Here is a 21,008-nt window from a genome sequence, read left to right on the forward strand (position 1 = left end):
GGTCAAGAAAACTGATGGTGCCCGGCTATCAAAAGTTATAGCGCCTGGGGTTTTAAAGGCTTGAAGGTAAAAAAGCGGCCATCTAGCTCGGAAGCAACAAAGCACACAGAGAAGAAGCACACAAGTCTAGGTTATCAAAAGGTCTTGAAGGGATCAGGTAGCAGACGCCAAAGAACAAAAACCATCATTGTGTGTTCACCTTCCCCATATGAATGCTGAAGACGAATGTGTGCATAAGTAAGTGTGGTGAAGATGGCTGATGGTTCCCGACAATCGAGAGATAATAGCGTCTGGGGTCTTAAAGGCTTGAAAGTAAACAAGCAGCCATCCAGCCCAGAAGCAACAAAGCCCACATGGAAGCAGCACACCAACAAGTGTGATCACGAAGGGCCGAGGGGGATCATGTTTCAAGCACCATAGGTGGGGGGGGGGAGGGTCATTTCATTGTGAATGAGGGGAGCGCATGATGGGGACCCAATGCACACCTATAGACAACTGGACATCCCTTGCAAAGGGGTAGTGGGGAGGAGATATGTCACTCAGGGTTCAGTGTAGCAATAATGAAATTCACAACTTTCCTGTAGTTCTTAAATGCTTCCTCCCTCCAACTATCATGATCCCAATTCTACCTTGCAAACCTGGTTAGACCAGAGGATGCACAGCAGTACAGATGGGAACTGGAAACACAGGGAATCCAGGACAGATGATCCCCTCAGGACCAGTGGTGAAAGTGGCGATAGCAGACATATAACCTCCTCCCTGGGGGATGGGCAACAGAAAAGTGGGTGAAGGGAGACGCCAGGCAGTATAAGATAAGATAAAATAATAATTTATAAATTATCAAGGGTTCATGAGGGAGGTGGACCTGGGGAGGGAGGTGGAACCGGGGAGGGAGGATGGGGCGGGGCATGGAAAATAAGGAACTGATTCCAGGAAGCCAAGCAAAAAGTAAGTTTTGAGAATGATGAGGGTAACGAATGTATAAGCGTGCTTTACACAACTGATGTATGTGTGGACTGTGACAAGAGCTGTATGAGCCCCAATAAAATGATTTTTAAAATAGATTAGCAATCCAACACTTACTTGATAGTGGCACCAGGGCTCCAAGAAAATACTTAAAAAAAAAGTTGATGAGGTAATGAGTTTTTCTCCTAAATGTACAAGTTAAACTTTGTAAAGCAATGGGTGGCAAGCCTTTAAAATGGTTTTTCCTTGTGCGTAGTCCTTGGACTAACTTGATATGAATTACCTGGAGCTTGATAAAAATGTAGAATCCTGACTTCATCTAAGACCTAGTGAACCAATCAACTACAATGGGGGGAGGCCTTCAAGAAATTTTTTTAAAAGTTCCATTACCTTTCCACTTTTCTTCTAACTTTTGGAGCCCCCTTGGTATCAATATGGAATCAAAGTGACAACAGCAACTTGAAAAATTAGATAAAAACTTTAAGGCGCATTTGGATATTAATGGAGGCAGAATACTCAACGGAGAGTGAGGATGGTTGCACAACTTGAAGAATGTACTCAATGTCACTAAATGATATGCAGAAACTGTTGAATCGGTGTATACTTTGCTGTACATCTTGTCAACATCAACAGTAAAAGAAGTCAAATTAAATTCGAAAGACACCGAGCAGTACCATAAATAAAACACAGCCAGCCTACTAACAAGTATTTATTGACTGTGTAGTTTGTAGGGCACACTGTGAAAATACCTGTTCATCTTTTAAAAATTACTACAGAGGTATCAGCTAGCAATAAGGATAGATAATTCTAGAGAGTTCTGCCTTTTAAAAAAATTGTTTTATTAGGGGCTCATACAACTCTTATCACAATCTATACATACATCAATGTGTAAAGCACATCTGTACATTCATTGTCCTCATCATTCTCAAAACATTTGCTCTCCATTAAAGCCTTTGGCATCAGGTCCTCATTTTTCCCCTCCCTCCCCGCTATACCCTCCCTCATGAGCCCTCAATAATCTATAAATTAATATTTTGTCATATCTTGCCCTGTCTAATGTCTCCTTTCACCCACTTTTCTGTTGTCCGTCCCCCAGGTCACATGTAGATCCTTGTAATCGGTTCCTTCTTTCCAACCCACCCTCCCAGAATCGCCACTCACACCGCTGGCCCTGAAGGTATCATCCGCCCTGGATTCCCTATATTTCCAGTCTTGGTGAGATAATTTCTTCGGGCTTCGTAATATTTATAGTCTTCTGATGATCTATCCATGTAAAGATAAGTGTTCTAAAAAATCAGGACTTCATATGAGGTCTATGGAAACTCATCTCAAATTCCAGAAAAGTCTATACTTGCTTTATGAACCCTGGTGGCATGCTGGGTTGTGCATTGAGCTGCTGCTAACTGGACTGAACTGCAAGGCCACCAGTTTAAAACCACCTATCAAGAGTTCCCTGGGAGAAAGATGAAGCCTTCCTATGAGTCAAAATCAACTCATTGGCAGTGAGAGTTTTGTTTGGTTGGGTTTTTATTGTTGTTTTTTTTTTTTTTGAGTGAGTATATTTGCTTTTAAAATATAATGACAATAAGAAAAAATTATGGAAACAAGCATAGCAGCTGACATGTGAGCATTTACTATGTAACAGACAGGTGTGGTTTTCATGGATTATCCCTTCTGTGAGGTAGTTATCGTCACCGTCTTAATTTCTTGAGGGATGCGAAACTTGGACATTTCAAGTAACTTGACTAAGATTGCATCCCAAAAAGGGTAGTTGGTAGTTTATTTGAGAGAGAAAAAGGCTTAAATAATTTATTCTTTTTATCTGGCATGAACCAGCAAATATTGAATAGGAAGCATTTATAATCTATAAGTAAATAGAAGAATTAAAACGATTTCTCTAAAGCTTGTGTTTTTTGGTAAACTTTTGTTATTCAGACGAGCTCTGTAGCATGATGGGTTAAGCAACAGATGGCTAACTGAAAAGTTGGTGGGTTTGAACTCACCAGCCGATCTATGAGAGATAAATTAGGGAGCCTATTTTCATAAAGATCTAAAGCCTCAGAAAGTCTAAGGCATCTACTTTGTGCCACAGGGTCCTTATGAGTAAGAATCAATTGATGGCAATGGGTTTAGTATTAATTAATTTAGTTCTTATTCAGATGAATAATTATTTTTGTACCAGTGATTGAAAATATAGAAAACTATTAGACATTACTTTATTAAATGATAAGCTTGTGATAAAAGAGGTATAGAAGTAGAAGACATTAAATCTCAATTATGACCATAGTACCTCAAAAGTCCATGTCAACAAATATTGAGTTAAAAGTTGTCCTCCAAATAAATGGATCATTGTCAACCATTAAAGAACCCTAGTTTGCTCAGTGAGTTAAATATTTGGCTGCTATCCAGAAAGTTGGGAGTTTGGGCCCACCAGCTGATCCATGGGAGAAAGATGAGGTATCTGCTTCTGAAACAATTTATAGCCTCAGAAACCACATGAAGCAAGTTTATTCTGCCCTATAGGGTTACTATGAGTTAGGATTAACTTGACTGCAGTAGATTTTGAACTTTACTCTCAAACATAAACCAATGGAATTCCAGAGCAACTTCCCGAAATAGGTTGACTTATTAGCCATTTTAAACTTCACATCAAATTATTTGAATGGAGTACTTTTCACTCCACTGTAAAGAAAAACCAAGGCAAAATCTTGTTTTACCATCTGCAGGCTAATAGAATGGCACAATAACATCTTTGTTCAGTAACTATGCTTTGAGGCATTAAAGTCTAAATAAAGAAGTGGAGAAAATTGCACACAAAACCAGGGAGGAGGAAGAAAGCCCTAAAGCCTTACTTTGGGTACTTTATTTTAAACCCCGTTTGCTCTCGCTCTATAATTACCAACAAACAGCCTGCAGTCTAAAAGACATAGGTGGAAAAGTGAAACATAAAATATTTTATATACCAGTTTTACTGCCTTTGTTTTCTTACTAAGGGGTACAAAGCATAGGTTGTACACATTGTACTTAAAAGGAACAACACACCCACTAACTCGTATTAAAAAATCATGACCTTGAACAAGAATTTCACCTCTAATACCTGTGAAGTTCTTGTTTATTACCAGAAATGTAATTTTCCTAACATGATTTGTACAAACATAATAGAGGTTAAAATATTACACTTTTAAAACACATACTTAAACAGTCAATAAATCTGTATCACTAGAAATTTCAGTTAGTACCATGATTAACTTTCAAAATGACTTAGGAATATTATCAAGAACAATTAAAAAGATGTACAGATATCTCTTGGTGGATCTAACTTAGGAAGCCCTAAAGCACAGCATATTAAAGCACAATCTTACAAGACTATAAAAGCATTATATTTTTTTAAAAGGGGGACCACCTGAAGCAGCAAGAAGCTATTATTGAGAGGATTTTTAAAGCTATAAAAGAAATGGGGTGGATTAAAAAAAATGAGCCCCTAATAAAATGTTTAAAAAAAGAGAAAGAAATGGGGTGGGAAGATGATGTCCCTGCACAAATTTGCTAAAGCACAGAGAGGACTGTAGGGCTGACAACAGCTCAAGAGGTGATGTCCCCTCACTGGAGCACACCGCGACAGAGGACAACACATGGTGGGGAGTTAGTCATATCGGAACACCCCACAGTAGAGCAAACCACAAAGCCTCTGTGGAACCCCCTAAATAGACATCAGGCTAGAGGGGGCAATTCCCGGAATCCCCCCAGGACCAGTGGGGAGATAATCATAAATGTCAGTGGACAGATCTGGAATTATGGGTTTGGGGGGGCTAATTATTATTACCTTTCCCCCCTCTCTTTTTATTCAATCTTTTGTTTTCTTTTTGTTTGGTCTCTGTTATTGTTGGTTTGCCTACTTACCATATATACTCGAATATAAGCCAACCCGAGTATAAGCCGAGGTACCTAATTCTTACCTGGGAAACCAGAAAAACGGACTGATTTGAGTATAAGCCTAGGGTGGGAAATGCAGGATGTGAATTAACACAGAGACCAGAGGGGAGAGACGGAGCGCAGCCACAGACACATCCTTACCAGTTCAGCTGTGGGTGTAAGTGAATCACTACGGGTGCTTCTGCAAATTGGAACCGTCCACGTCATAGGACAGCCCAGATTGGTTAGATGTGAGTAACCAAACAGTCAAAGCCCTGCAGTGTCAGGGGGACTTTGAATGAACAGTGGAGGAACGGCAATCACACACGAGATGTTACACCTTGCTGGGGTATCACTGACCCGTGTATAAACTTAACCCCAGTTTTTTGTGCTGAAAAACTCAGTTTATACACGAGTATATACGGTATATACAATAGGCATGGGAAGCAAGCTCAAGGAAAAAGCAATGGGGCCAATGGTCCCATAGGGACTTGTGGGGAGGAGGAGGCGGGGGAAGAGAGCAGTGAGCAAAGGACATAGACAGGGTACCATCCAAGGGATTAAATCAACAAGGAGTGGGTAGAAATCCTGGGGGTGTTGGAGTAACAGCAATCTAGCTGGGAGGCGGAAGAAGGGTGAGCATAATGGTAGGGAAGGAGGAAGGATAAAAGAAAACCAAGGAAAGACCTAGAAAGCAAAGTTATGGATAGAGGTATAAATATAGGTACATACACATGTAAATGCATCAGTCCATAAAAATAGAGGTATTGGCCTATGGACATATATTTATTTGGCAATACAGTGAGGTAGTGGATGGACTTTGGGTCTCTGTTCAAGCCCTTCCTTAAGCAAGAACACTTTGTTCTAACAACCTGGCATTCTGTGATGCTCATTCTCCCAGCACAATTGCTGAAGAGAAAATAGGTGCATAAGCAAATGGGGTGAAGAAAGTGGATGGTGCCTGGCTATCAAAGTTATAGCGTCTGGGGTCTTAAAGGCTTTAAGTTCACTTCAGGCTAGACGGAGCATGTGCACAGGTACATATAAGAGCTCATGACACATGGAATCCAGGAACAGGAATTGGAGTGGCGAAACCAGGAGAGTAGGGGGAAGGTGGGGAGAGGAGGGGAGCAAGGAGGAACAGATGGCAATGAAAAAAACATAACCACCACCACCCCTCAGGGGGATGAACAACAGAAACTGTGGGGGCAGGGAGATGGTAGACGGTATAAGATATGAAAATAATAATTTAAAATTTATCAGGAGGGTGAGGGGTGGAACTGATATCAAGGGTTCAACAGGAAGTAAATGTTTAGAAAATAATGGCAACTTATGTACAAATATGCTTGATACAACTGATGTATAGATTGTTATAAGCTGTAAGAGGCTCCAATAATTTACTTTAATTTACTTTAAAAAGGTAATGGTGTAAACAAAGCTTAATATTCATCATAGGCATGAAGATATGCATTAAAGTTCCAATACTTTTACTTTAACAAATCCACAATGAAAGACAAATCACACTTTATTTCCATTTTACTGCTTGCAAAATTAAGTCTAGTTCTACCACCACTGTTAGTGACATATGGATCAGTAAAGAACGATAACTACATACTATTAAAAAAGATCATACGGACATATTGTACGGAGAGACCAGTCCCTGGAGAAAGACATCGTACTTGGTAAAGTAGAGGGGCAGCGAGAGAAAGGCCCTCAAGGAGAAGGACTGACACAGTGACTGCAACAAGGAGCTCAAGCACAGGAATTGTGGGGATGGCGCAGGCCTGGGCAGGGTTTCGTTCGACTCCATGGCACCTAACACCACCACTACCACCAAACAGGATAAAGATGACCACAATTTCAAAAAAGGCCATGTGAAACTGCTCAATGAAACCAAACCAAGCCAACTCGCTATCAATGGTGACCCCCTGTATTTCAGAGCCGCACTGTTCTTTATGGTTACATGACTATGACCGTTTGGAGCATAGTGCCAGGTCTTTTTCCCCTCAAGGTACAAATGGGTGGGGGGTTCAAATCACCAACCTTTCAGTTAGAAGCCCAGTGCTTAATCATTATGCCACCGAAGGATCTATAGAGGGTTCCAGCACAGTATTGTTTGCTACGGATTATATGAAAGGAATAAAGATTATAGTTTTTCCTTAAAAGAGTTATAAAGACAAGAAAAATAGTAGTCATTATATTAAGCCTGAGACATTAAACCTAATTAGAAAGTGGAGAATGGTTTTTGTTCTTGTTTACTTCTTTTGAAAACACAACCTTCTTCATTATGAAACAAAAAAGAAGTAAAAAGACTAAACAAGAACTGTAATTATGTAATATGATGTACAGAGGAAGTGACAAGTTAAAGTTATAATCACGTATCAACTAGGTTGAAAATAAAGGCTTTTAGGACTATCAAAGAACAGGGAAAAATTAAGAAATATGTAGTATAATCTTTAGATAATAATTTAATGGGCAAATGAAAATGTACTTCTTAATCTTTAAGATTATGGATCAAAAGGAAGATATTTACAATCTTATTATAATAATAGTAAAATAACTTTCATAGATATTTTAATTAAGAGCAGGTTCAAATATCAATGAAAAATTCACCATGAATATCAAAACACCTTCTAGTACCCATTTCAGAGAGGCTCAATCCAATGCTGTTAAAAGCAATCATGTCAAACATTAAAGGACAAAGTAAAAGAAATTCTACATGTAACTCTAGAGAACGATGTTAACATTTACTGACATAACACTACCACTCTTGTGCCAGGCACCTCTGCACACCTATTGCTATCACTACTTTAGCCTACATTACCTCTCTCATCTAGATAATTTTAAAAGAGTCCTAAGTATATTACATGCCGGGCTGCTAAGGTCAGTAGTTCAAATCCACCATCTACCCCAGGGTAAAAAGATGAAGCTTTATGCTCACGTAGAGTGACAGCCTTATAAACCCACAGGAGCAATTCTACTTTGTTAATATCTATAAGAGTAGGAATCAACTCGATGGCACTTAATTTGGTTTTGTTGAGTTTAACAGGAATCTTTTCATTCGCTCTTCTCCAATTAACCCTCTATACCGATACCTAAATTGATTCATCTAGATTAAAAATTGACAATACTTTTTTGCATAAAATAGACCCAATACTCTGAAACATAATGTCAAAACTCTCTAACTCCCAATATCCGATTCCCACCTATCTTTACTACCCAACAATACCATTAATATCATATGCCAATAAAGTGTTGCTGAAGATCATCCAACAATGGATAGGAAGCTACCAGAGGTTCAGGCTGGATTTAGCAGAGGACATGGAACAAGGGATAACATTGCTGATGTCAGAAAGCAGAGAATACTAGAAAGATGTTTACTTGTGTTTTATTGACTATGAAATGGCAGTCCATAGTGTGGACCATAATAAACTGTTGTGGACCTTGAGAAGAACTGGAATCCCAAATATTAATTTTCCTCATGTGGAACCTGTAAATGGATGAGGAGGCAGAATAAAGGACCGCTAGCAGGATATAAAATCAAGAAGTGTGTCTATGTCAGGGGTGTATCCTCTCATCATACTTATTCAATCTGTGTGCTGAGCAAATCATCAGAGCAGCTGGATTATATGGAGAAGAATATGGCATCACGATGGGAGGAAGGCTTATTAACAACCTGCAATATGCTGGTTACATTAACATGCAACCATTAACCATTCATAACTTGCATGCTGAAAGTGAGGACTTGAAGTACTCGCTGATAAAGATCAAGGATTGCAGCCGGAGGTAGAAATTACAACTTAATGTAAAGAAAATCGCAATCCTCACAACTGGAATAGTGGGAAACAACATGATACACTGAGAACGGATTGAGGTTGTCAAGAATTTCCTAATGCTTGGATCCACACTCAGTGCCCATGGAAACAGCAGTCAAGGGATCGAAAACGCAATGCATTAGAATTCAGAGATTCTCAACCTTCCTAATGCTGTGACCCTTTAATACAGTTCCTCATGTTGTGGTGGCCCCCAAGCATGACATTATTTTCATTGCTACTTCATCAACAATAATTTTGCTACTGTTATGAATCAGGCGACCCCAGTGAAAGGGTCGTTCAACTCCCAAAGGGGTCAAGGCCCACAGATTGAGAACCGCTGCATTAGATAAATCTGCTGCACAAGATCTCTATAAAGTGTTGAAAAGCACAGTTGTGACTTTGAGGGCTACACTGGGTCTGACTTAAGTCAAGGTATTTTCATTCTTCAGCTATGTATGCGAAGGGTAGACATTGAATACGGATGACTGAAGAAGAATCTATTCATTTGAATTATGGTCTGGTAGAGATTATTGAATGCACCATGCACTGCCAAAAGAACAAATAAATCTGTCTTGGAAGTAGTACACGCAGAATGCTCCTTACTGGCAAGGATGACGAGACTTTGTCTCATGTACTTTTGGACATGTTTTCAAGAGAGACAATTCCCTGGACAACATCACGCTTGGTAAAGGGGCAGCAAAAAAGAGGAAGGCCTTCAACAAGATGGATTGACCCAGTGACTGCAGCAAATGGCTCAGACAGGAACAATCGTGAGGCCGGCGCAGGATTGGCAGAGTTTCATTCTGCTGTGCACAGGGTCACTAGGAGTCAGAATGGACTCAATGGCACTTCACAGCAACAACACAAGAATCTTAACTACATCCTGTACATAAAAATTTTAAAAGAGCCATATAATAATTAATTTAATAATAAAACATGGAAATTCAAATGACTTTCTGAAGTGCTTTAGAAGTCATTAAAAATGGTAGTTTTATACACCTTTATGCCCCTAAGGCATTATCCAAGTGATTTAAATAAAGGTTATCACACAAAAAACTCTACATGCTCTATCATTGAACTTTAAATTTAAGAAATTTATTGATTAGAATAAACAAAATGTTTATATGTACAAAAGATGTTTTAAAAATATTTTTAAATGCTTAATGTACATAGCATTTTAATTTATATGTACATTAAAAATTTAACTAGAGAAATGATTAACACCAGAAACATTTTGTTCCTGTTACTTTTGCTTTAATTAAGAATGCCCCACTATATGAAAAACTAACTAAATTACTTTCTGTGTTTTTTACAAGTGTATTAAGTGATTTTGTTATATTTACACCATTTGAATTTCCATATTTTAATACCGAATTAATCAGTATTTGGCTCTTAAAAAAATTATATTGACAAAATGTGGTAGATGTGTAAAGTTGAAAGATATCAGGAAAGGCAAGCCCCATAAGTGTTTTTTATTAGTCAAAATATTTTTAGATAACAAGAATAAATGCATAGCCACCATATTACCTGGAACAGTCTTTACTTGCTACATTAATATTAAAAGGCATTTTCTTATCCAAAAATAATATCCTATCAATCATCACGGGAAGACTGTGGAAAAGTCACCTAATGACTCTGAGCACCGTTTCCTCATCTACAAAATGAGTAGGCTTCGGGAAGGTGAGCATCACAGAGTGCCAGGTTATTAGAACAAAGTGTTCTTGTGTTGGAAGGAGTACTTGAGCCCAATGTCCATCTGCAATCTTAATTCTTAACATATAGATATAAGTACATAGCTCTATCCTCTTTTTTCTCTCTCTCTACATATATATACATATGTACAAGCCTGTATTTAGACCTCTATAAATGTCCTTTGCCTCCTGCTTCTTTCTTCTACTTCCTTTTACTTTCTTCTTGCCCCACCATCAGGTTTGGCCAATTCCTCACTGCTACCTTGCCCTTGATTAAACTCCACTAGGCATCCTATGCTCTTCTCTTCATTTATTTTAGTTCACTTGTTTTTCCCTTGTCCCTGGGTTGGTTCCCCACCACCCTGACACTTCCTTTCTCCCACCTCCCCTTCTCCCAGATCCCCATGAACCACTGGTCCCATTCTTTTCATCTCCAAATTGTTTATCCCACCTATCTTACCTAGACATGCAGACATAAGTGCAACAACCAGGCAAAGCAAAACAAAACAACAAACAAAGGAAGTCAAAACCAACAAAACAATAACCAAAAACAAGATGAAAAACAAAAAAAGAAAGAAAAGAAAGGCACTGACAAAAAGGGAAAAGTTCAAGGTCTGTTTGTTGGCCTTTACGAGTGTTTTCCAGTTGAGTCTGATGGGGTGCCACACTATGTCCCCATAGTCTATTTTTGGTATTCCCCGGATATTTCATCACTTTGATCCCCCCCTTGCTACTCTGTTGCATCCCCTTAGTGTTTTACCTGAAGACAAAATGCGCATAAGCAAATGTGGTGAAGAAAGCTGATGGTGCTGGCTATCAGAAGATACAGTGTCTGGGGTCTTAAAAGGTTTGAAGATAAACAAGCGGTTCTCTAGCAGAGAAGCAACAAAGCCCACATGGAAGAAGTACATCAACCTGTGATCAAGAGGTGTCAATGGGATCAGGTATCAGGCATCAAAGACCCAGAACAAAATCATTCCCAATGTGAATGGGGCGGGGAGCGGTATGCAGTGGAGACCCAAAGCCCATCTGTAGACAATTGGACATCCCCTCATAGAGGAGTCACAGGGAAGAGATGAGCCAGTCAGGGTGCAGTATAGTATCAATGAAACACACAACTTTCTCTAGTTCTGTGGTGCTTCCTTCCACCCACTATCATGACCTCAATTCTGCCTTACAAATCGGATCAGACCAGAACATGCACACTGCTACAGCTAAGAGCCGAAACACAGGTAATACAGGCTAGATAAACCCCCCAGGACCAACAACAAGAATAGAGATACCAGGATGATTAGGGGAAGGTAGGGGTAGAAAAGGGGAATCAATCACAAGGATCAACATATAACTCCCCCCCAGGGGGACGAATAACAGAAAAGTGGGTAAAGGGCGACAGAGGATGATGTAAGATATGAAAATAATAATCTATAACTTATCAAAGGTTTTTGAGGGAGGGCAGGCAGGTGAAGGAGGGGGAAAATGAGGAGCTGACAGGGGCTCAAGTAGAAAGACAATGTTTTGAGAATGATGATGGCAGCATATGTACAAATGTGCTTGACACAATGGATGAATGTATAGATTGTGGTAAGATAAAAATATTTATTTTTTAAAAAAGAAAAAATGAGTAGGCTTGAGCAGATTACTCCTAAGGATTCTTTTCCAAATGTGGAAGGTTTATTTGCTTTACAATAATGAAATAATTTCAAGACAGGGCTTTCTTTGCTGATTTATTATTATAAAGAATGTTAAGGAAAAGACAAAAAGACAGTTTCACAGCATTATTAAAATACTGTATGCCCTCTACTGGAAGTTTACTAAAAAAGAAACATTACTTTCAGCTTTCTACTCAGAGATCTTTTGCTAGAACACTGAATGATCCCCCCTCCCCCCCCCGAGAATACCGAGAATATCAGGTGTTTGGTTTTATTTTATTTTCCAGCAGTTTTATTTGCAAGTAATTCACATATCATTTAATTTGATAGGTCATTCACTCAATCATATGGAGAATTGTACAACAACCCCATCAATTTTAGAACATTCCTCCTTCCCCCATGGTTTAAGATGATTAATGCAATCATAATCCGTTCAATACTGCATTCCCCCTCCTGTCTTCATTAGTTACTCTCGAAATCCCCTTTCCCTCCTTACCCACCCTCAACCCCTGTAATCCCTATATCCTTGGTATCCATCATTATCATTATGCCTCCACTCCTGTGCTTCACAGCCATAGGACCAAATAGAAAACAAAATCATACTAAGGTGGTAAGGGTAAAACTTAATGATACACAGACAAAAATACTAATAATGTGTAAGGAAAAGACCCCCAATAATAATTTTAAAAAGGGGAGAAATTTCTGTCATGGAACCAGTAAGAGATACTTGCACCCAGAACAAATTCAGGTCACATCTTTAGGGTGGTCAACTAGTCCAGTGCTGAGTTTGATCTAGTATAATCAAAATCACAATGCTTTCTGCCTGATACTAAGTCTGAATGCGACTCTTGCCTGTGACCAGAGTGGATCCACCAGTGGCTCAGAAGACTGAACTTGTTATTTGGCATAAAAAATTATTTCAGATTATACATTTCTTCATGGAAATACCTGAATGACTAATCAAATATCCTTTTAATTTATAATTCTCTAGGCAAAATTTGTTAAATACAATTTTAGTCTCTGAAAAACTCTAATCAGGTGATTAACTTCCATAGTAGTAGTAAAATGTCCCTGGTCCATGTATATTGTTAAAGCCAATAATCTAAAAATGGTTACCTTTGGAAGCATGGGAGTATCTCTCTTCTTCTTCTTCTCTGAATTAGGGTCATCTAATAAATCTGGCTCAAAGGTATAAAGTTCAGTAAGCTCATTCATTGTGAAATGACGTTCAACCTGCTGCTGATCAACAACTCGAAAAGACAGTGACTGCTTAGTTACTTGCCGATCATAAATCTTATCTTCCATGGTTCCCTTTATAAAAAAGAATAATGCACAAATAAGTATAATTTTCTAAGCCTGAAAATTAATCATGTTGTTATTGGTGAATATTAAATAGTATACTTCATAGGATTGTAGTGTCACATAAGAAATTTTATTGGCAATATTAACACATGAAAAACTCCATCTGTTCATAGTTTACAATGACAAATTAGAAAAACGGTATAACTGATAATCATTCTGTATTATGTAACCAAATTACAATAACATATTATTATATATTCTTGTACTTAGTGGAAAGGAGTCTTGGTACCACTGTGGGTTAGGTGTTGGGCTGCTAACTGCAAAGTTACTGGTTCAAACTCACCCAGCACTTTGAGTGAGAAAGGTGAGGCTGTCTGATTCCTTGCAGATTGAGACTCATCCACTCACTGCCATCGAATGGATACTGAGTCCTAGCGACCCTATAGGACAGAATAGAACTGCCCCTCTGGGTTTCTGTAACTGCAATTCTAGAGGAGTAGAGAACCTCATCATTCTCCTGAGGTGTCACTAGTGATTTTGAACTACTGAGCTTATGGTTAGTAAGCAGCCCAACATGTAAACACTAGGCCAAGAAGTCCTATATAGAGATGCTGTAAGTTGGAACCAACTTCATGGCAGAGTGGTGAGTTGGTTTTTTTGGAGGGTGAGGGATGAGGGGAGGAAAGTTGTACCAGAGTGTTATGGATTGAATTAGGAGCCCTGGGAGAAAGAGGAGACTTTTTACTCACAAAAAGAGTAGTCTTAGAAACCCAAAGGGCAAGTTCCACCCTAACCTATGGGACTGCTCTGAGTTAAGAATTGACCCAATGGGCAGTGAGTTATGGGTAGAATTATGTCCTCCCAAAACACAAGTTGTAAAGCCTTATCTTCCATATCTATAATTTAACACTATTTGGAAATGGGTTCTTTGTTATATTAATGGGGTAGGACTAATGTATGGTATATCTTTAGTCACTCTCAGATATGAGATAAAATAATCAAGTAGAGAGATAGGGGTTGGGAGATGAAGATAATGTAGGAGCAACAACTTAAAGAGAAAAAGCACTTCCTCCACAGATGACACAGAGAAAGAGACATTCCCTTTGCCCAGAAGCCTGAATTCAGACTTCCAGTCTCTTAAACGGTGAGGAAATTCATTTAGGGTGGTTAAAGCTAACCATTTGGAGTATTTCTGCTGTAGTCATAGTAGATAAGTAAGGCAATTTGGTATTGGAAGAGGGAAAGTGCTGCTCTAACAGTAACCTAAAATGTGGAAACTGTTTTGGAAATAGGTAATGAAAAGTTTTAAGATGCCAAGAGAAAAAGTCTCTGTTGCCTTGAAGAGACTTTCGGTAGAATTCGGATATCAAAGGCAATTCTGGACCTGATTCAGAAGGAAGTGAGAAGAGCTATGGAGAAAGTCTGTATAAAAGAGCTACGCAGACTACATATGGTGTCAGCAAGAAAATGGTGCTAGAATTGTGGATACTAAATGTGCTTCTGGTAAAGTTTTTAAAAGAAATGAACAATGGAGGAAGAGCAATATATTTATGCAGTGGTAAAGAACCTGTCTGATTATATTCAAATATTAGGCAGAAGGTAGAACTTATATGTGATGAACTTGATGGGATTTTAAAGCTAGATCTAAAGGGGATGTATGGTTTCTCCCTGTGACTTATAGTAAAATACAAGAGTAAAGAGATGGTTTAAAAATGAAATGTGCAAAATAAAACAACTTAAAGATTTGAAAAATTCTGTTGTACAAACTGAGAACATGTGCCTTAGAATTTTCATCCAAGGGAATACCTACCCACTTTTTGAAGAGATAGATTTACTATGAACCCAGCCAACTACCATAGCAGAAAACCTATCAACTTGACTGAATGGGCCAGGTAGGAGGAGGAAAGAAAACTGTTGCCTCTTAGAATTCTACAGGCAGTAAGAGGTCAAATGAGCTGTATCTGTTGTGCTCCAAGAAAAGAAAAGGACCATTCCTGGAGCAACTCAGAGAACATCACAACTACTGGAAAGAGTATGGGAAGCAGAGTCCTTTGGGTCTAAGAGAGTAATATGAGTCTAAGAGATTTCTGGATCTCAAAGAGTAGAGTCACAGCCTAAGTTTCAGTGAATTAGGTCTTTACCAACTTGGTTCCACATTGTGGGGCTGCTCACTGCAGATGAAGGGGTGGAGCTGGCCAAGGAGCAGAAGAACTAGCTCTGCCTGGTTTGCGGGTTTAGGTTTACCACTTCAGATGGACTACGAGGAAATGAACCAAATATAAAGCAAAAAAAAACTTAAAGAGGCCAAAATTAAATTGTATTGCTTTATATTCTAAACTGACATTTAAAATTTTTTTTCTTTGTCTCTCTGTAATAAACATGTGTATAACCTTAAAATATCAGTTTAACCCAACCATTCAATTTGAAATAAAGACTAAAATTATACACCTACCTGAGCTAAGAACCTATATACATATACAGGCTTAGTTTGTCCAAAGCGATAAACTCTGAATATACTCTGGATGTCATAAGATGGATTCCAAGAGGCATCAAATATAATCACTCGGTTAGCAGCTACCAGATTAATTCCAAGAGATCCTGCTTTGGTGGAAATGATAAACAATCTCCCTCTGAAAATAAAAAACATAAAGAATAAATCCTCTAGCAATAGAAGTAGTGGCGTGCTTCACATATGTTTTGAATATAATATGAATTTTTAACACTAAGGCAGTCTTTTGAATAATCAGGAGAATAGAAAATTAAGTTTTTATTGGGCAAAAACAAACAAAGGCATGAGGCATATCTAAGTAGTAAGATTTGTGAATTTATATGCCTATGAAGAATCCTATTGCTAAAAAATGCAATAGTAAGAGTTAGAACAAGTATACAGAATATTCCACTAGGGAAAATGCGTCCAAGAAAAAAACTAAGAAACAAAATGAAACTAATAAGTTATCTCATTTAAGTGTTGGGAACAAAAGGAAGAATTTCTATTTCTGTAAGAAAATTTGATAATGGTTAGTGATATGTACATAGACAACTAAGCAAATGATACAATACCTCAAACATCATGGTATTTTATACAGTATGAATATGTACATAGTTACAACAGAACAAATATCCAAACTGATTCAGGCAAGTATTATGAAAAAAAAATTTTAGGAGAAAAAGCAATAGAAACAGTTTGTGAGCATTTTCAAGAGTTAAAACTGTAGGATATAATACTGGATGGAATTAATCACAAAAGGACAAATGTTATTTATATGAGACCTCTATTATAAAAAGGCATTCACACTAAAATAATTATTTAGTAATTTAATAGTGTGGGAGAAGCAAGGGCATATTAGGGTAGACAATGGACATCTGTTAACACAGGCAAAGTAGAGTAAGAGGGACTACAAAAAATGGTGAACATAGGGGAAGACACTTGGAGGAGTATAAAATTAAAGGCAACAGATATAAAAACTGTTTAAATATAGAATCCTGCAATAACAGTGATCTATGAGTAAATTCATGTATAAACACATAGGCTGAACTAGTGTGGGAAGAAGAACGGGATCGTACTTCCAAATATATAGATTTAATAGAGGATATTCCCACACATGTATTTACTAATGCTACATATATATATTTGAATGTGTTGGAGCATATAGTGGGCAAAGTTATGAAAACTTCTATGAAATAAGAAACATCTAAGGAACTGAGACATGGGGCTTATGGGCTCAAGACCATGGTCTCCTGTGACACCAAGGTCAATTGGCATAGCATAGCCCAAAAGATATGCTCTACACATCCTACTTTGATGAGTAGTGACTGGGATTTTAAAAACGTGTGAATAGCCAGCTAAGCGTAACTACTGATTTCTCCCTATTCAGAGAAAAGAATAAGTGAGGAAAATCAAAGGTACATGAAAACAATTACTCTAAATAGCTAAACTGACCACAGGAAATTCAGTCTCCCTGACCCTGAAAGAACTAAATGATGCCCAGTGACCAATGCCAAGAGCTCTCAAAGTTACCACATTAGAAATCCTAAACAGAATGGGAGAAAAATGAAGGTACAAACTCAAAATCATAAAACAACACACATCCACAAACAAACCCTAGGCTTACAGTCAGGTAGATAATGCTGGAACTGCCAAGACAATTACTTGACCTAGTCACACACCAGGTCTGGATGGAATTCACTGCCTTAGCTCTGTTAGCAGCCAAACAATAGGTAGGTCTCTAAAGGGAGCAATAGCATTAGGGAGATACACCCATTTTAAAACAGTCAACCATTTTGAGATCAAAAGGAGAGTGTAGAAAGATTAGGAAAAGGGCAATAGGGAAAAAAAACCAGGAAGGAAATGGGATAAGTGCTATCATATTATTGGGACTGCAATTGATGCCCTGAAACAAAATTGTTGGGAAAAAAAACCTGATCTGTAAACCTCCATCAAATGCATGATAAAAAGGGAAAAAAAGAAGCCAAATAAAAATATCATTTATATTCATACCAGGAGGTGTTATTCTACAACAGAAAGGAATAAAATATGATTGACAATAGAATCTCAAAACAATAGAGCAGTGCTTTTGTTAATCATAAAAATAATTAAGAACGCATCGTTGAGAAAAGTAGTACAACTTGAAGAATTAAACCAATGCCAGAGGATTGCACACATTGAAAGTATTTTTCGGTGGTTCTCTGTATTTTAAACTGCCCCCCACCGCAAAACTTACCATATACAGTGTTGTTAGGTAACAATGAGTCAGTTCTGACTCGGTGATATTATATACAACAGAGTGAAACGCTGCTCTTGTGCGATCGCACAATCGTTGCTGTGTCTGAGTTGAGTGCTCCCACCACTGTACTGATCCATCTGAAGATCTTCCTCTTTCATGCTAGTTGTCTACTTTACCAATCCTTCTCCAAGGAGTCTTGAGACTATGTCCAAAATAATTGAGGTAAGGTCTTGCCAAACTTGTTTCTAATTACTATGGAGCCCTGGTGGCATTGGGTTGCTAACCGCAGAGTCGGCTGTTTGAAATCACCAGCAACTCCACTAGAGAAAGATGAGGCGTTCTACTCCTGTCAAGAGTTAGAATCTTGGAAACTCCCTGGGGCAGTTCTATCCTGTCCTATAGGGTTGCTATGAGTCAGAATGGACTTGAGAGCAGTGAGTTTGGTTTGGAGTATTAAGTGTCTAATTCAGAACAGGAAAACAGCATATCCTTGAAAATCACTGAAGTTACATAGGAAGCTATGTCAAAGAAATTATTAAAAAACATTACATTAAGATACCATCTGAAACATGGAAAATAATTTAAATGCATAGTGACAGTGAAACAGTTAATATATGTCATTTTCTTGATAGAATACTGTGAAACAATAAGAATTGTATGAGCCCCTAATAAATTGTTAAAATTAAAAAAAATACTGTGAAACAAATGAAAGTGCTACATATAAAGATTATGTAGTAACAGGTACAATGTGAAATGATATTAAGTGAATGATGTTTAATTTATGAAGCAAGGGATTTCCAGCACGATACTGTGAGAAGTTCTATGGATCTGCTCCCCAACAAAACTAGCAAAAATTATTTAAAAACACACATTTAAAGTCTTACGAAGTGTTTCCAAAGATATATAGCAAATGAAGAAATCATTATTTAAGAAAATCTCAATAATGAACTTCCTTTCCTTCTGGCATCTCGTTATATTCAATATTTTTTGTTTTCCTTACTAAGCATTTGAATGCACATGAGGTGATTATGGCTAGGGTCAGACACATCACAGCCCTCAACGTGATTGAGACCTTTGCTTTTCAACACTTGAAAGAGTTCTTTTGCAGCAGGTTTTCCCAATGTAAGATAGTGTTTGATTTTTTGTTGACTGCTGCTTCCATTGGCACCTATTATGGATCCAAGTGAAATGAAATCCTTTATAAGTCTTTTTTCTGTTTATTCTAATGTGGCTTTTATTGGTCCAATTGTGGGGATTTTTGTTCTTTATGTTAAAGTATAATCCATAGTGAAGGGTGAAGGCTGCAGTTTGATTTTCTTTAGGAAGTCCTTCAAGTCCTCCTTACTTTCAGCAAGCAAGGTTGTGTCATCTGCATATTGCAAGTTGTTAAAAAGCCACCTGCCTGTCCTGATGCTGCTCTTTTCTCCATGTGCTCCACCTTCTTGGAGTATTTGCTCAGTATAGAGTCTGAACAATACGGTAAAAGGGCAGAACACTTACATAAAAGTCTTTCTATGAGAAATTTAGGTTCCAAGGTGGGACAGATAATTTAGGTTCAACTGCTAAGACAAAGGTTAGTGATTTAAACTCATCTATCAATACAGCAGATCATTCTGGCAAGCCGCTTTCATTAAGATTATAGTGATGAAAAACTCTATTAGGGAGTTCTACTCTGTAATACATAAGACTTCTTTGAGTCTGAAAGAGCTGAACAACAACCATGGCAAAAATAGTACACAATTCTAAGATAGAGACCAATTTAGTTGTTAGGGGTCAAGATAATGATAAAGTTAGTAAATAACTATTGAAGTGTATTATGAGATGTCTTTGTAATTTTGTATCATGATCACACTGATAATTACACAAGGCTATGATAAAATGGCAGATAACTACATATGCAAATAGAACCAATGTACTTTTTTTTGTTTGGTATCATACTGTAGTTAATATAAGGTATAACTGCAATAGGAAACTAGGTGAAGAGACCACAGTTCCATACTGTCTTTCTAAGTTCTTGTAGTCTATTTTATTTCTAAATAAAAATTGTAAAAGCACAAATAGTACCAAGCTAACTGGGGAACCTGATGCTACTGAATATTACAATCCTTTTTAGCCAAACCACAAGAAAATTTATATATATAAAGTTTTTCTTGTGTGTTTTCCAGACTGGTTTAGTGTATTATAATCTATATTCGACTCTGGAATTTATTGATTCTTGTATATAATACAGGTGTAATCTGTAACATTTGTGAATTCAAGCTAGACAAATTTAGTCACACCAAAGTAACACCCCATATCCTTAAATTATGTATGCCTCAAGGGTTAATTTGAATCAGAGATACTTTTCGGCATGTGTATATTAGATGAGATTCATTTTGTAGTTAAAAATGCTTTAAAACTAAGAAAGGTGTGTGCCAGGGTTGTATCTTTTCATCACACTTAATCAATCTGTAAGCTAGATAAATAAGGCAAGAAGCTGTACTACACGAAGAAGGAGGCAACATGAGGATTGGGGAAAGACTCATTAACAACATGCAACATGCAGATCTCATGACCTTGCTGGCTGAAAGCAAAGAGGACGTGAAGGATTTAAGGAGGAAGGGTATATACACACTACAGCCTTCAGTGTGGATTACACATCAACACAGAGGGGAAAATCCATTTTTGCTACATCAAATCTACAAACATAAAATGTAGTACTTTCTGCGAGATAGTCCAGTAAACTGAACCCAGCAGGTGAACTAGAGGAACTTCAGGGGAAGCCTTAAGTTTATGGCTGGCATCCTGAAGGGGAAGTGGGAAAACCCTGAATTTGTGACCAATAGGTCAGATGTGAGACTGCTGTGTGAATTCCTGAGTCTGTTGGTGGCAGTCTGAAGGACAGTGTGCCCTTTTAACTTTGGAGCTAGAGGCTGAAATGGAGTGCCACATGGGCACTGGTGTAGAAAT

At 37.9% G+C, this 21,008-nt stretch overlaps 1 protein-coding gene across 5 annotated transcripts in view; it reads right to left on the bottom strand.

Moving 5' to 3' along the window:
* ATRX (ATRX chromatin remodeler) overlaps positions 1-21,008 on the bottom strand; it is a 241,168-nt gene that overhangs the window by 28,866 nt on the left and 191,294 nt on the right. For all 5 annotated transcript variants that reach the window (XM_075539142.1, XM_075539143.1, XM_075539141.1 and 2 more), the window contains 2 exons: positions 15,788-15,965; positions 13,150-13,344 (listed from right to left, as the gene is read on the bottom strand). In XM_075539142.1, the coding sequence (XP_075395257.1) occupies positions 13,150-13,344; positions 15,788-15,965 (373 nt within the window). The remainder of the gene's footprint in view (positions 1-13,149; positions 13,345-15,787; positions 15,966-21,008) is intronic.

This window comes from Tenrec ecaudatus, chromosome X, assembly GCF_050624435.1.
Source record: "Tenrec ecaudatus isolate mTenEca1 chromosome X, mTenEca1.hap1, whole genome shotgun sequence".
NCBI lineage: Eukaryota > Metazoa > Chordata > Mammalia > Afrosoricida > Tenrecidae > Tenrec > Tenrec ecaudatus.